Source organism: Pectinophora gossypiella, chromosome 18 (assembly GCF_024362695.1).
Source record: "Pectinophora gossypiella chromosome 18, ilPecGoss1.1, whole genome shotgun sequence".
NCBI classification, from domain to species: Eukaryota; Metazoa; Arthropoda; class Insecta; order Lepidoptera; family Gelechiidae; genus Pectinophora; species Pectinophora gossypiella.
In genome coordinates, this window is record NC_065421.1 from 10,012,922 (window position 1) to 10,028,559 (window position 15,638).

At 36.8% G+C, this 15,638-nt stretch overlaps 2 protein-coding genes across 2 annotated transcripts; both read right to left on the reverse strand.

Annotated features, from left to right (window-relative positions):
* Positions 1–1,579: 1,579 nt before the first annotated feature.
* On the reverse strand, positions 1,580–8,090 carry LOC126375136 (NAD-dependent protein deacetylase sirtuin-2). The gene is made up of 7 exons (XM_050021987.1): positions 7,932–8,090; positions 7,609–7,857; positions 6,309–6,515; positions 5,733–5,882; positions 4,666–4,858; positions 4,117–4,303; positions 1,580–3,409 (listed from the first exon to the last, which is right to left on the reverse strand). The coding sequence occupies exons 1-7, from the start codon at positions 8,041–8,043 to the stop codon at positions 3,263–3,265; spliced, it is 1,245 nt and encodes a 414-aa protein (XP_049877944.1). The 5' UTR covers positions 8,044–8,090; the 3' UTR covers positions 1,580–3,262.
* On the reverse strand, positions 8,085–15,550 carry LOC126375083 (sodium channel protein Nach-like). The gene is made up of 11 exons (XM_050021926.1): positions 15,369–15,550; positions 14,513–14,719; positions 14,174–14,348; positions 13,785–13,909; positions 12,850–12,976; positions 11,796–11,945; positions 10,640–10,847; positions 9,154–9,340; positions 8,816–8,922; positions 8,519–8,566; positions 8,085–8,095 (listed from the first exon to the last, which is right to left on the reverse strand). The coding sequence occupies exons 1-11, from the start codon at positions 15,548–15,550 to the stop codon at positions 8,085–8,087; spliced, it is 1,527 nt and encodes a 508-aa protein (XP_049877883.1).
* Between the last annotated feature and the right edge of the window lie 88 nt (positions 15,551–15,638).

The following is a 15,638-nucleotide window of genomic DNA, read 5'->3' on the forward strand; positions in this document are numbered from 1 at the left end:
GGACTTTTTGGATCGTTTTGTTACTATGGACGAAACCTGGGTTCATCACTATACGCCCGAGTCCAAACAACAGTCCAAGCAGTGGAAAAGATCTGATGAACCAACCCCAAAGAAAGCAAAAGGAATTTTATCGGCTGGCAAGGTGATGGCATCAGTTTTTTGGGATGCTCGTGGAGTCATAATGGTGGACTATCTTTCAAAGGGCCAAACAATAAACTCAGCATACTATTGCACCCTATTGCGCCATTTGCGTGAAGAAATTAAAGAAAAACGTCCAGGATTACTGAGAAAGAAAGTGTTGTTTCACCAGGATAACGCACGCGCTCACACATCTGTCGAAAGCATGGCTCAAATTCGTGACTGTGGTTTTGAACTGCTGCCCCATCCGGCTTATTCGCCTGATTTGGCACCGTCCGACTTTCACCTGTTTCCCAACTTAAAAAAACACCTTGGAGGCCAGAGATTTTCATCAAATGAAGAGGTTGAAACCGCAGTGAACCAGTATTTTGCAGACCTTGAAGAATCATTTTTTAAAACCGGAATAGAAGCTTTGCAAAACGATACGAAAGAAATGTATTGAGTTAGGTGGAGACTATGTTGAGAAATAAAAACGTTTTTGCATGCAATTTATTTTGTTTTCTTGTTGAGGCCGAGAACTTTTCGATCCACCCTCGTAATTGCTAGATTTTGTCACGTTTTTCTATGACGCCAGAGTTTGGCTTTTCATACATATTCCTAATTTCGTGTTGTGACGTATAGTAAAAAGCGACTGATTTGACTAGTTGGAAACTACCCTATTTTAGCGCTTTCTTAAAATTACCATTTACGTGTCTATTCTACGACTTATTGTAACCAAGAAAAGTGCTAAGGACATTTAAGAGACTTTGTGAGCTATTGGCCCAGATTCCTGCAGACACCTCCTAATTTTAAGTTCTCTGTTTCCCTCTTTCTCATTATTTATGAGCTGCGCTCTTGTCGATGGAGTCATCGCGAAAAAGCGCTGGAGAGTTGAAAAAAAAGAACCATAATAGACTGTATTTTAAGTTATACCTGTCGTTTTCAAACTCGCCGAAAAGGGAAAGGACGGGTGATTAACAGCTGTTACTTTAAAAATGAATGAGTGAATAACCCGGACAAATCAAATAGACATCTCGGTGATATGTATGTAACCCGTTTGACGTGTGCTGTCAACTTAAATAACACTCACTCACACATTGAACACTTAACTTGTTTTTTTATGTGCTTTGATACTTGTTTTGTTTTTTGCCTTCGGGCAAGTCTGAGGCCAAGAGCAAACCCATCAAAGGTAAAAAAAAACTGATTATAGGCCAATGTAAAACTTTGAGGGTTGTTTAGTTGTCGATTACCCGTCCCTTTTCTTTTTCGCAGATAAAGAAATTACAGGTATCACTTAACATCAAATTAGATAGTGTCTACTGGAGTCAGTACCATTATGTATTTATAGTAAATCGTCAAGCAATGACTATTGGAATCACATACAGTTTCATATCTATAAGTACCACAATCGTATGCAGATTTTTTAGATTTATATTTTATTGCTTCATCTATTCTATAGTACGTTATGAAGTTTCTACACTATAAAGGCGGAAAACTACGTCAATATGATTATAAACTTAAGGAGTTGGAATACATTGGCGAATGCGTTTCTCTGCCCATCCTATTAAGGATCTCGGGCGAGTTCTGTATGTAACTAGGTATCGACATTATTTCTGCTTGTCTTACAGCGTCTAAAAGTGAACAAATTACAAAAAATGCATGAGATATTTGACAATTTTTTTTGCGTGGTTTCCATTTATTGATTGCCTTTATAACTCAATTTTTCACCAATTTTTTTAATGTAAATGTATTTACATTTTAAACAAAACCGTGTTGTGAAGTACTAGACATTCATTACTCTATCGCGACCTTATTATTTACACTCCCATTCAGGTATATTTTATAAAGCTACTTTTTATTTTTTAATTATTTATTCTGGCAACACTAATATTCCGCGTACACCAATGAGGGACTTTCCAGGCTACGTTCTTTAAAAATAACATAGATGGCGCTGTTGAGATTTAATGTGGTCTACTTCTTCTATCGTGGGGGGAAAGCGGTAATTACCTATTTTCTCCTAACATAATAAACTCGAGGTTTAGCTCTCTACCTACAGTTTAAAATTATTCAACCTGTCATTTTTTTTCAGTTTGTTTTCTGATCACTTCGACACTGGCAGAATGGTCGTATTCCTAAGCGACCCATTGCTATAACCAAAAAAAAAAACAGATTGCGCTGTTGAGATTTAAAGTGGTCTTCTTCTATCGTGGGGAGAAAGCGGTAATTACCTATTTTCTCATTTCTCAGGTACATAATTATTCAAAAATACAATGTAACGACATAAGCATATATAAAACAATTGTTGCTTGATATTTGGATCAGATTATGTATAGAATTATGTTGCTACCATAAAGCCATACAGGCTTCTCTCTATTTTGAGCAGAATAATAATGGGTGGAAGATGTGCTGTGCCTGGGTATAAAAAAGGGTTATCATTTATACACAAAAACAAAGATGAAATAAGCATATATCTGTTATCCATGAAATTGAAGTTATATGAAAGAAAATCTTTACAACTTTATATTGTTTTTGTAGGACATAGCTTGGAAAGTCCTCATTAAATATTATCAGATTAAATTAATTAAATCATAAGCTTTATAAAAAACCCTCGAGAAATGTAACACTAAACGCGTTACTTTAAGTAACAAATTATGGATTATTAAACCTCTTTTTGGAACCTGTTTTTGGATGCCTCTTTTGGAACCTCTATTATGGTTAGAGTGGAACAGATACGTTTTGCATTTTACTATTTTTTTTTAAATAATTTACGTTACAATAACTTTACTATTTTTTGTGGTGTTATAATTCTTGTTTCATAAATACAAATTCTCACTGTTTAGTGAGTAAACTTACGTGTTACAGTGAACCAGGGTGAAGGAGTATGTTCTTTCCGGTCGAAAGGAGGTCTGCGCTTAAGTAGGGCGTATAGGTCGACAAGGATCTTATAGCACATGGATGGAGGACAGGAGGGCGCTGGTGTGCAACATCTCCATACATTCTCCATTCATAACTCAAACCTTTTCATAGGATGCGGCGTTAGTTCCGATTGTTGCCGCGTGCTAGAAGATCTTTGTCGGTTCGTATGTAAATATTGACGTGTCACATGAGCCTGTCTGTCATCGCTCCGTAGCGGCCGGCCAGCGCCTCACAGCTGCGGCTCCCCGGGCGGGCTGGGCCCGGGCAGCGCGTCGTCGGGCGCGGGCCGCGCGTGCACGGGCGCGTGCGGCGCGGCCAGCCCGCCCGAGCGCTCCAGCCGCTCGTGCTCGCGGCGCACCAGCGCGCGGAGCTCGTCCTACGGGGACATGATACACTTTCTATAAAATAAGTTTTTTTTGGACGTGGCTTATTATAGATTTACCGCAGATGGCATTAACTACTTAGCCAGACAAATAAAATAAATCAATGAATGAACAAACACTAAATTCATTCTTTTGTGTCAAAAAGTGTAGTTTAATAGTGCACATTAGTGTATATTTTTATTCAATTCAATTCTTGATGAATAGCTTTTGTGAGAAGTATACATGTATCACACACAATAGGGCAGGAATAAAATCTAATTGGTCGAAACCAATGTCGGTGAAAGCCCCACACATTGTTAAAAAGTGAATATTTTTAATGGTACATAAACGAGCAGAAGAAGAACGTATCATGATGTGGATTGTTATGTTTATATTATTATCAGAAATTCTGTAGCATGTTTACCTTAACTATAAAGTTGGCATTACCGTTCTCTGCCTTATAAGATTTTGTATATTCATACATACGTAATAATAAATGTACCGTTTTAACGTTTTCGAAAAAGTATCTAAGAAGAGTATAAAAAAAGAAAAAAGTTTCTGTTGACACCTAGCCTATTGTAACTCGTCACACAGTCTCTAGACTGATCAGATAGGAATGTGCTTCCTCATACTGCAGAACAAGATCAAAATTCAAACAACGAGCAGCACAGAATATCCGCACCTCTACTTTCAAAAGTTTCAAACAAGAAACAGCACTCACCCCCCAACCCAGCTTATCAGCCAGCTCCTGGCACCCGTCATCGCAATCTCCAAGTCGAGCCACGTCTCTGGAGGCCTCCTCGTCAAATTGCAGCCCTCCGCCCATGAGCCCCCAAAGCCGCAGCAGCGGGGGCCTCACGCCCGCCTTTTCGCGGTTGATTAGCAAGCGCGGACACCATTCCGGTACCCTGTCAATTATCATTATTATATTTAATTAAAATTAAAAAAAAATACTTAACAAATATTAAAAAAATACAAGGTCAGGTAAATCAATATTCCACGGACTACTATAATATAGTTGTATGTTGATGACTTGAAGGAATATAAAAGAAAAAAATATGTGACAGCCCTAATACAAGCAAATGTACTGATTTCTAGGGTTGCCTCATTTAAATTACTTGTAAACTTTATAGTGTTTTTTGCAGTCACAACACACATCACATCTGATTACGATATTGATTGTTGTCAGAGAGATTGGACAGAGCTGGCGACATGGGAAGAGATAGGGGGGGGTCTTTGCCCAGCAGTAGTATCATATATTGCCACTTACATATCAATAAGCGAGGCGAACGGCTGCACTTCAAGCGAGGATCCCATTATGATGAGCATGTCACAATGCTGGAAGTCTTCCTGCAGACAACTCTGGAACCGCTCTGGGAGACTCTCTCCAAAGAACACAATGTCAGGCTTCACCACTCCTGGGCACTCCGTACAGATGGGGATTTGGTCTGCGAATATGCGTTCTGGAACGACGAAATATAAGTATGAGTTAATCGCTCAGTCTTTTTAAAAAAACTAAATAAGTACAAATAATATCAAACATCAGTATAGTACACATACATACATACATACATAAACTCACGCCCGTAATCCCAAATGGGGTGGGCAGAGCCACAAGTAATCAAAGACAACTTGCAGCCACTGTTGTTGTTGCAGAGGGATTGCGTCCTCTAACATGATGGACTAATGTTATGGGCGATAGGCTGATCCCTTATCACCATAAGGTTCATCATATCCATCTTAGGACTTCGTATCAACAGTGGCTGCAAGTTATCAGTATAGTAATACAATAAATGCTCTATATCAACGCAAAATATGCGTCAAACCTCTTGTTATTGATTTTTTTTTTACAAAAGGAAGACTACAGATAAATACCAGGTTTAAAATACAGTCCGCGTCAAGAAGTAGCGCGCCCGCGCAACTGATTTTTTTTTAAAAAGGAAGACTAAAGATAATACCAGTTTAAAACCAAGTCCTCGTCAAGAAGTCCCGCGCCCTCGCAAGTAGGCGCAACTATCGCAGATTCTGCTTAGAAATATTATGACTTGTCAATAAGTTCCATTAAAAATCGTGGACGTTTTCGTGGAGCGGGCTATATTTTAACTTGGTATTTAATTGTCGTAAGTGTTCGTGTTGTAATATAGCGACAAGGTTTCTGCAATGATAAATAAGTAATGAATAATATGAATTTTGTTGGTCATCAGGTCTTGTTGTTGTAAATGATAAAGATCTTTGACAATCAAAAAAGGTCTTGCTAAACAATTCTCAATTTAATTTAAACTGTATTAACTTTAGCTAGAAATCTGTACACAGGCCTTAACATTACCCACATCTTACCCTTAATAAACTCTAGGGAGTATTCCTTGCGGCAGTCAAGACAGTGGGATGTGTAGAATGTCCCATGGGCCTCCACAATCTTGTCTTCAGGGATCCCAGCTCCCCGCTCCAATGTGTCGATGTTCTGTGTGTAATGACGGAGAAGAAGACCTGCAAATGATTTTAATAAAATATGACGATTGCCATTTTTGTGAGCTGTTATTTATTATACAATGAAAAAGGTCTATTACTTTATATGACTGAAAGAAAACTAATACCTATATAATTATTTTAAAAACCTTTTTACATAGTTTGAGTAAGAGTCATCATTTATTTAATATTCTTTCACAGTAAAACTTACAAATCAATATAAAATAATAATGTTCAGATCTTAAGATATTTATTATGGAAGACTGATGCTCAAACTAGGTAAAATGTTTTTTTTTTACACCCCAAAAAATAAGGTCAGGTAAAAACCAAACTTTATAGTGCACCTTATAAGTATTCTTATTGGTCACTCATGATTCATGGATGATGTCACCTCAGATGTTACAAAAAAAGAAAATAGTAAGTTAATAATACATTCTCAATACCTACCTTTATCGTGCAACATTTTAATGAAGTAATGTGATACGGTTGGCTTGAACTTCCCCGGGAAAAGTTCTTTAGCAAGCATGAAGAAAGGCTTAGGATTTTGCCGGAAAAAGTTAATCTCGAAGATTGCTTGCGGCTCTGGTAGATCGTACTTTTGCAGGTTATGGTACAAGCCCGTGGAGGGGCTACGGAAATCTGGAATACCAGCGGCTGAAAAAAAACTTTTATTTAACACACCTCAATAACAGACCTCATATAATTCTGTAAAAAAGTGTCTGAAGCGCATCTTGTTACAAGCAGCAGAGTGTAACAACACTGTAGAACTGATATTGCACCGTATTTGAACATCACTAACATCTTAATTTGAGGGAAGGAACTTATACTATCTACATAACTTAATGTTATGTATTTACGTACAACATAGTTCAGACACTTTTTTAGAAAAACTCCTTAATGAATGTGAGTCTATTTGTTTATAGTATAGAAACATTTCAATAAATCATTTTTTATACATAGTTATTATGACTTTTCATAATAACTGCTGATGGTCAGTCAACCGATCGCATGTTTGGGCACAAAAAAGAAAAACAAAAACATTTTACAATAATATAGTGTGTGCCTACAGGCATATGTCAGTGATTTAACATATAACTACTCTACCTATACAGTATAAAAATATAAATAGAGTATGTATGATTCAGCAGCACATAGTACTAAAACTATCTAAGAAATATTACTTCCTTTGCTGATATTTTTTTTTATTAATCTATACTTGTACTGATTCTGGCAGAAACAAACTAACTTAGTTTATCAGATCCTAACATAATGCTATCCTTTTCTTACAATATACGCAAGGAAGAGAGAGCTAGTATTAGAAGTCAAATTTAAATAATATGTATGGTTTGTCAGAATTGGTACCATCATTTATACAAAAACAAACTAATGATACTAAGATGTCATTAATAACTGATAATTTCTAGAGTCATTTAGTTTAAACCTTAATTGTTTGCAATTAACAAAACACTATAGTATAAATTCAGTCCATTTCAGGACCAATTTAATTTCAGAATACTATAGGTATCAATATTAGGTATATCAATATTAGTAAACAATATCACATGATAATTTACACCATATTTGATCCAAAGCTGATAAAAATATTCCGTCAACACCGCGCGGAAATGACCTTGATTTGTTTGGAGTAAACAATATCAGAGGTTACAATTTTCCATTGTTTGTATGGCAATATTCATGAAATATTTAGGATGACGATGTGTATAATATATAAAATTACGTTACTTACCGGTAGATATACCAGCTCCTGATAATGTTATGATATTCTTGCATCTATCACTTTTTATCCATTTCACGATCCCGTCCAAATTTACTTCATCCAAAACTTTCTCGGCCGGTGCCGATGGCTCCGGAGCCTCGTAGAAACCAAGTTTTTGGGCCAAATATCGCCGGATAGAGTCCACATCCAGGTCCCGAATCCTCGCACCTAGGGTTTCTATAGGGTTTGGCGGGCTCGCTCTCTCAACGGAGTCATCTCCTGAAAAACAATTATTACGCTTCAAAACCACAGTCCAAGGTTAGTAAAAACGTAAATATAAACACAAAACTTACCGTCACTTTTCCCGGGGGGTGAATTAGCGGACATTTCGGGTAAATATTGCAAATTGCGACTCCGTACCTTTGTGCAATTTTGCCACGGTTTTAATGACAAGAAGAACCGCATTTTTGGAGTTAGTTAACGCGTTAGCAACTTACGTGACGTTCCTAATCGACCGCTAAGAATCCAAAGTCGACATTTACGTCATAGTGCTATTTTGGCATCATTTATGCGTCTCGGTAACTCCATTTTTTATTGATTTATTCCATCCATTGTTATAATTAATGTTTACTAATTTAATGAAGCTAGAGATTATTTGTAAAAATATAAAAATATTTAATAACATGATTGACTTGTTCAAGTGATAGCGTTCTTTATAAATGTATTGAACAGAATTGGTTCCTTTTTGTTTTTTTTTTTACTTACCTACTCTAATCTAAGGTTTTTTAAAAAACGTTTTTTGATTAACGAATAAATAAATATTTAACTGTAAAGTATGGGTAACTTGAAACTTTTATCTTTATTTAGTGATATTTTCTATAATTTACATAAAAGTTTCGTACTAAACGAACAGTTAAAAAATAAAGTAATTCGAATGCACCGGCGAAAGAAAATCCAATTACAACACAAGAGAAGCCGCCTATGTTACCTGTAAGTTAAAATATTATTTATTTTATTAAGTAGTGATGTGTGGTTAAAATCGTAATCGTATTGTATGGGTTATAATTCGAATCCAGGCTTGGGCTCTAAACCATTATTTCTACCCAAGTATTTATTTTTTCTTGAAGCTTACATACCTACTTATATACAACTGTCAGTGAGTGAGTGAGTCTATAGAGGTCTATAGTGAGTCAGTGGGTTTCCAAGTTCCAATTAACAGCGTAATTATGAAACTTACTCAAGACTTCAAACCAATAGTAAACAACATCCAACCGATCTAAGGTAGCGCTGGGAAGTGGGTGAAAAATGTGTAATAAGCTCCTGTTGGTTGTATTTATGTTCTTTCTGAAAAATAGTAAGTTTAGTATCTAGGTGTTTAGGGGCCGTCCACAAGTGACATGAGGTGATTGTGAGATTTCTTCTATGGATTTCTCGATAAGTACTCTTAACCGTCATTTTGAAGGGTTGTCAGGTACCTAACTCAATCATTCAATGATATTGACTCAATAATGTAAGTAGATAAGTAGATATCTACCTACCTATTTTTATGAACTTCATATTAAATAATTAGCTTACACAAAAATATCTTCCAAATTCTTTTCTCCGTACTGTGTATTCTTCACAGGTATTTCGTATGATTTCGTAAAATATTGGGTAAGTTCACAGTCTGGCAGGCATCCACCACAAAATAATGAATTCTCCTTCTCTAACTCTAAACCTTGCAAATCCTCTGCATCCACTGGATACAAATAGGCAAACTTTTCTGGAATAAAAATATTAATGACATAACACAACATACAAATACTAATGTTATACGTACATGCAAGTTTGGGGCAATAAAAAGCAGACATAGAAGCAATTAATCTGAAAAGCAATAGTGCAATATGACGTTTGCGCACATAAAAAAGTAAGTGCGCAATGACGTGCTTACTAAGTATGTACTTTAAGAAAATGTAATATTAACTTATTTGTCAAATTTTAAAAAAAGAACAATATTGAGTGTGTAAGAGAACGTAATATTTTTTTTTTTTTTTTTTTAAACAAATTCTACATACATGTTAATTACATAAGTTGTGCACGTCTGTAATTGGTGCAAACACTAGTACTAGCCTTAAGAAAGTTTTATTAATTGTTGTGTTTGTACTGTTGATGTGCCTAATAAATAAATAAAATAAAATAAGTAACTAAAGGAACCTGTGACTGTGACCTTACACTAGTGAGTTGTCAAAGTTATATCTAGCTAGGTATATGAGCGACTGACTTTTGACAAACGAAACACGGCAAAGGGGCGCAGGTCTAGGGGTATAAGGGGGATTGATCACCCCTACTAAAAGTACTTAGTCTGTCGTCCGAAGTTCGATTAAATTGTAAATGTCGTCTCAGCCAACAAAACCGGCCACTTGGCGGGATTTTTTTTAACGTTTTTTTGTGCGCTACGAAGGGTTCCGTACCATTATGTATGGGTGCCCCCCTTAAATTTGAATTCAATGTTTATTTTTAAAGTGAATAATAATTAAATATTCTCTACTACTTAATAATCCTAATAATCTACTTTAATATTCCTTGGGGGAGGCCTATGCCCAGCAGTGGGCGTCATACGGCTGATGATGATGATGATTCTCTACTAAAATATTCAAGCGTCTACCTGTTGCCGTTATTAATATCGAGCCAAAACTGGCAAAAAGTTACGTTTGTTGTATGGGAATCCCCTTATATTTATTTTATTCTATGTTTTAGTATTTGTTGTTACAAAAAGTACATCAACTGTGAAAATTATAATTATAATTCTGATTGATTAATTGATTCATCACAGTTCATGAAACATAGCCTGTTGACAGACGGACGGACAGACAAACAGAGAAGTCTTAGTAATAGAATTCCGTATTTTACCCTTAGGGTGCGGAACCTTAAAAAAAAACAGGGAATAACAATGACCAGAACGGACTTAATAAAGGTTTAAGTGGATAAACAGAGTTTTAGAGTTCATTAGTCCAGGTACAACCATAAAAAATGCGTGAATAACTAAACTTAGGTACTTATAAGTACTTCTAGAAATTCTTACCTCTATATTTGTTAAGACAGCTTAAATTTTCTAAAGTGCACACCGGTGCATCCTTTGTAACCTTTTGGAGAGCCTTTATTGCGAAAAAATACGGAGTGCATTTGCATAGAGACAATATTGAATCAATCCTACAAAATACTATGCAAGTGCTGTAGGAATATTTGATGTCGAAGAAATCTGAGTATTCGTTTTGAAATAAACAGTTCCTCTGAAAACCAAAAACATTTATAAGGAACAGCCCCCGCGGCATAGCAACGGCGCCACACACGGCGCGACCTATATCGAGGGCTTCGACCACGGAATAAAAGAAAGAGGTTGGAAGGGCCAAGTGAGCACGAAACGCGCGCCATACAAGTGTGAGCAAATAGTTCATACTTCAGCTTTGCACTCCACTCGTCCGCAAACTTTACGCATAGAGCTCCGCGATAATATATTTAAAAAAACGTCGTCTTGTGTATTATAACCGGCAAGAAACAAATATCGACTATCATCCAAGGAGATACTTTTGTATGCAGTATCTTACGAAAACGACGATAAAATCACATAAAATATACATTGCCGGTAAAATGACTACCTGTGGAATTTGAGTAGCAGTAGAGCTATCATACTTAGTTATCTGTTTGTAGGAGTAGTAGTAGTAAAAGAAAGTGGGGTTGAACCGGAGACAGCCGAGCGGTTCTCATACAAAATGCGCGTTAGGGCCTTTCCAACCTCTATTCTTCTATTCCGTGGCTTCGACCAATAGTCTTACGACGCCTATTTACGTAAATAGCATTCGTTGCGTCTATTGGTGGATGGAAACCCTCAATATAATTCGCGCCGCACGCGGCTCGGTTGCCGTGCAGACGCTGCTGTGAAAATAAATACAAATCATTGATGTAGATACTACTACCGTAGATAGGTACCCCGCTTTATACAAAAATGCGGCGAAAACTTGGCGCTTACTTAGCTATACATTCGTACACAGCAGTAGGTAAATAGATTCAATAAAATCGTGTCAAATGAAGAAAGTACGTACCTAATCTTTTTAACGTGGTCGGGTTATAATGCTACTCGGATTGTCCGATATCAGAACTATTCAGAACACGATAATAATGGAGTAGAAGTAGACCTAATACTTTATATTTGCGCACTAGTTTTACTTCAAAAAACTTACTGTTTCAGTGGAATACTTGCGAATTTCTTGAGTAGCTATTTGTTTTGTGGACTTTAGTTCAAAGAATACTTCCATGTTTGGTTCACATATTCGATGGATCACCCTACCGGCATTCGGGTCCGCGAAATGTGTTGAATCATGGATTAAAATCTGAAATGCATATTTATTCAAAGAAAGTTATCAGTATTTCAAAACTGTTTCGTATGATGAAGAGTCTAGCCCTCTATGCGAAACTTGGACACTGACACTCGAAAGAGACAGACTCGAGGCCTTTCAAATGTAGTGTTGGAGGAGGATGGAAATATAAGTTGGACTGAAAGGGTTACTAATGAGAAAATGCTAGTAAGAGTAAGGGAAAAGAGGCAAAGATTGAGAGTTATTGAAGACAGAAGAGGCAAGATGATTGGACACTTAACAAGACACGACGAATGTATTAAAAACATCATAGAAGGGAAGCTACAAGGAAAGAGAGGAAGAGGAAGACCAAGAAGAGTTTACATGGAACAGATTAAAGAGAAGGTGAACGTCGTTGTGTGTTATAAGGAAGTGAAAGAATTGGCCTTTGATAGACAAGAACGGAGAATGCTACACCGACAAGAGCGTGGCTCTTAAATTAGTGATGATATGATCAGTATTTAGTAATATTTTAAAATTTTAATTTCAATTAAGTATTCTTCTTATTAATTAGTGTTATAATTACGTCCATAATTAGCAGGCTTACCGGAACTTTTCTTAAGTGTATTTTATTTTGTGTGTTTATATGTACTGCTGTTGATGCACAATAATAAATACATTTCGCCCAGAACATATTCACCTAAATGTGTAAAAAGGGCTAAAAAAGAAGTCACATCCACCTGGATACCGAGTCAGGTCTTCTTAAAATCCAATCTCAATTGTTTAACTATTGTGTCTGGAAAATCATCTCACGTAACATGCGGCCTCTAGTTTTTTATAACGCGACGCGATATAAGTAAAATGTGTTGTCATGCAAAACTTTTTTCATTTGAAAAGTTACGTAAGTACTTATATTCTTTTTTCATAAAAAAAAACTCACATCAAATCCTTGTAAGCTGTTCAAAGGGTAGGCGTAGTCATCGATCAGTGGATCCAAAATTACATTCAGCCCGTAAATAACACCAGGTTCTTTCTGTTTTTTGATCTCTGCGTTTTTTTTCAGCGCCCTAAACGAAGTTTACTTTTAAGAGCACTTATTTTGGATCCATTCATCTCAATAGCAATTTTGCTATTTGACATTTGTTGACATTGTGCGCTTATTTTACATGCGCAAATATCAAAGAGCAATATTGCTTTTTAGATGAATTACTTCGATGTGACATTTTTAATCCCCCAGCAGTGCTCTAAGCAATAACATCTTTACTTACATCCTTAAATATCGTGAAAATCAACCGCTTAGAGAATACTAAAACAAAAATCGTTGAGCTCGCCGGCGCCGCGGCGATAAGTAGGATGTTACCGTGTCGCGAGACACCGTCTCGTTGTTCAACGAATGAAGAATAGCACTACAGTAGCTATAGTAGGTAACAGACACAAAGCGACAGGTAAGCGGTGCCGGAAGTTCCGGGGGCTGGAATTCTTGTAATGTTGGAATTTGTACGCACCCGACGAGTGCGGCGCTGTTTCATAAGTACATAGATACAGTTCATACAGTCATCATGAGCAATATCATGTTGGTACCCGCGGAGGTCCGTGTTGCTCTGTTGGTACCCACTTTAGAACCCTGTCGCACTAACATATTTGACATTTAGTGAGATTTACAGCTCATAGAGCAACACGGACCTCCGCCTATGTTACTGCTATATATACAGGCTGTTAGTGACATCGTAGCGAATACTGAGGGGGATGATTTAGGTCATGATTCTGAGTTAATATTAAGTGGAATTTTTCATTGCAAAATCCATATCAATTAAGTGTTTTCATTTCTATACTTTGAGGATGGAAAATTCCGTTCAGTTGATAATTCAAAGCTACCAATAATTGAAAGTACAGCAGTGTCCCCTGTTAGCGATGCGCTGCATGGAAAAGATTTTTTGACAGTCTACCACCTTGCCCTCCCAGGCGCACTTAAGGATCATTTCCTCGCAACTGGGGGCAAGCTGAAAGAAATAAACTTACATGTCTTAAGATGTCAATGTTTTATAAAGAAAAATATGTTTTTCAGTGTTTGTCATGATAGCAATCTAAGTAAGTAGACAAGCGTATTTCAAATCCAACTTCTTCTTCTTCTAAAATAAAGCTTATTTCTCATAATAAGTATATTGAGAGAAAACATTAGATAAACAAGACCCTGAAGCAAAAGCCAAAAGTCTTATTATAATGCAATAAATGATTTATCAAGTGATATGATTAGAATTAAATACCATTTTCATAATTTGAACAATTCGTTGGTCATCAAAACGGTATTTCTCAACCAGTCGAAGGTAAAGTTCGCTGTTTTTCAAAGATTCGTTGTACGAATAATTAATTAGTCTACCAAAGTTTAAAAGGACTTTTTCCACTTCCTCCAGTGACTCCTTGTATGCAATATCTGGGTACCTGTATCATAAAATCGCTTTAATTAACGTGACACGATGAAAGCTCGTTCAATAGTTTACCCAGGATTTGATACAGGTAGAGTTGCTAAAGCTGTGACTTAAAAGCTTGGCCTATCAGAAATATGATCGACCACGGATTTCTTTCTCTTTTAGTTGAATACTTACACTTCAAAGGCGAATTTAGCCAAAGCCTTCTTGCTGATTCTGTTGATGTTGCACACGGCGATGGCGGGGAAGTCTATGGAGCTTATGGGGTAGGTAGAAGACTCCATGGTAACAACGAATGGTTTCGCGAGCATCCCCGACCATATGTATTGCAGGAAAAAACACATCGTCCCCAACGCTACGCAGAATACTATTGCCCACATTATCCTGACGAAAGTTGATGAGTATTTAGAGTAGGTACTAAGTAAGTAATTTTTTGATATATAAAAAAGTTTGTTGTCCATGGTCGACGTATTTGTAGTCTATTAAAAAGTTAGTTTTCCCGCGACTCTCGAGTTTTTTTTTTTCACGAACATTTTAATTCCTCCATAAACAGGAAAATGTACTTTATAGGATATAAGGACAGGGAGATATAATTGTAGAGGCTGAAGCCTTAAGTGGGATCCTACGTTTTAGGTTTCCAGCACACGCGGCATGGCAGCCGTGCGGCGCGAATTATATCGAGAGCTTTGACCAATACCCGTGCGACGTTTATCTACGTAGATAACATGTTCTTTGTCTGTTGGGCGAAACCATTGACATAATTAGCGCCGCGGCGCCTGCTGGCCTAAGAAAAGCAATGTTATTTATTTGATTTGAAAAATTGAAAATGGCAGGTATAAGTACTTAACTTAAAATAAAATTAGATGCTGTGTACAGGAATCAGCACCGTTGCCTGCCTTAATCAAATCTAATGATAACCTCGCCCTTTTTTGAACATACGTGCATACATACATAAACTCACGCCTATTTCCCACCGAAGTAAGCCCTTTTTTGAATTCGTTTAAAAAAATATAAAACAATTTTATTTACTTACCTTAGAAATGCGCTAATATTGGGATCACACATCTGCCGCGCACCCGCCAGGGAGCAATTGTGAAAGTACTCTTTCATGCTCTCCATGAAACTCTTGCGCAAGATCATTTCTAAACTCAAATATTCCGGGGATTTAATCTTCCTCCTGCGTCTCTTAGTATTCTTATAATTATGATAATCCATTTTAAAGGAGTTTTTATTGTGGAGGAAATACCGATTGGAGCGTGTATCTACGTTAGTATCTCTATAGTGTGTGGAGCGTATTAAATTA

Bases quoted from the DNA above. Each gene is read 5' to 3' on its own strand.
- LOC126375083 (XM_050021926.1), bottom strand. From the start codon at position 15,550: ATGGATTATCATAATTATAAGAATACTAAGAGACGCAGGAGGAAGATT. The intron at 14,349-14,512 runs GTAAGTATTCAA...TTTATGATACAG, and splicing joins GCTAAATTCGCCTTTGAAGT to GTACCCAGATATTGCATACA. The intron at 8,923-9,153 runs GTAAGCTAATTA...ACTATTTTTCAG, and splicing joins AATTTGGAAGATATTTTTGT to AAAGAACATAAATACAACCA.
- LOC126375136 (XM_050021987.1), bottom strand. From the start codon at position 8,043: ATGCGGTTCTTCTTGTCATTAAAACCGTGGCAAAATTGCACAAAGGTA. The intron at 7,858-7,931 runs GTAAGTTTTGTG...ATTGTTTTTCAG, and splicing joins ACCCCCCGGGAAAAGTGACG to GAGATGACTCCGTTGAGAGA. The intron at 3,410-4,116 runs GTGAGTGCTGTT...ATGTCCCCGTAG, and splicing joins CTGATAAGCTGGGTTGGGGG to GACGAGCTCCGCGCGCTGGT.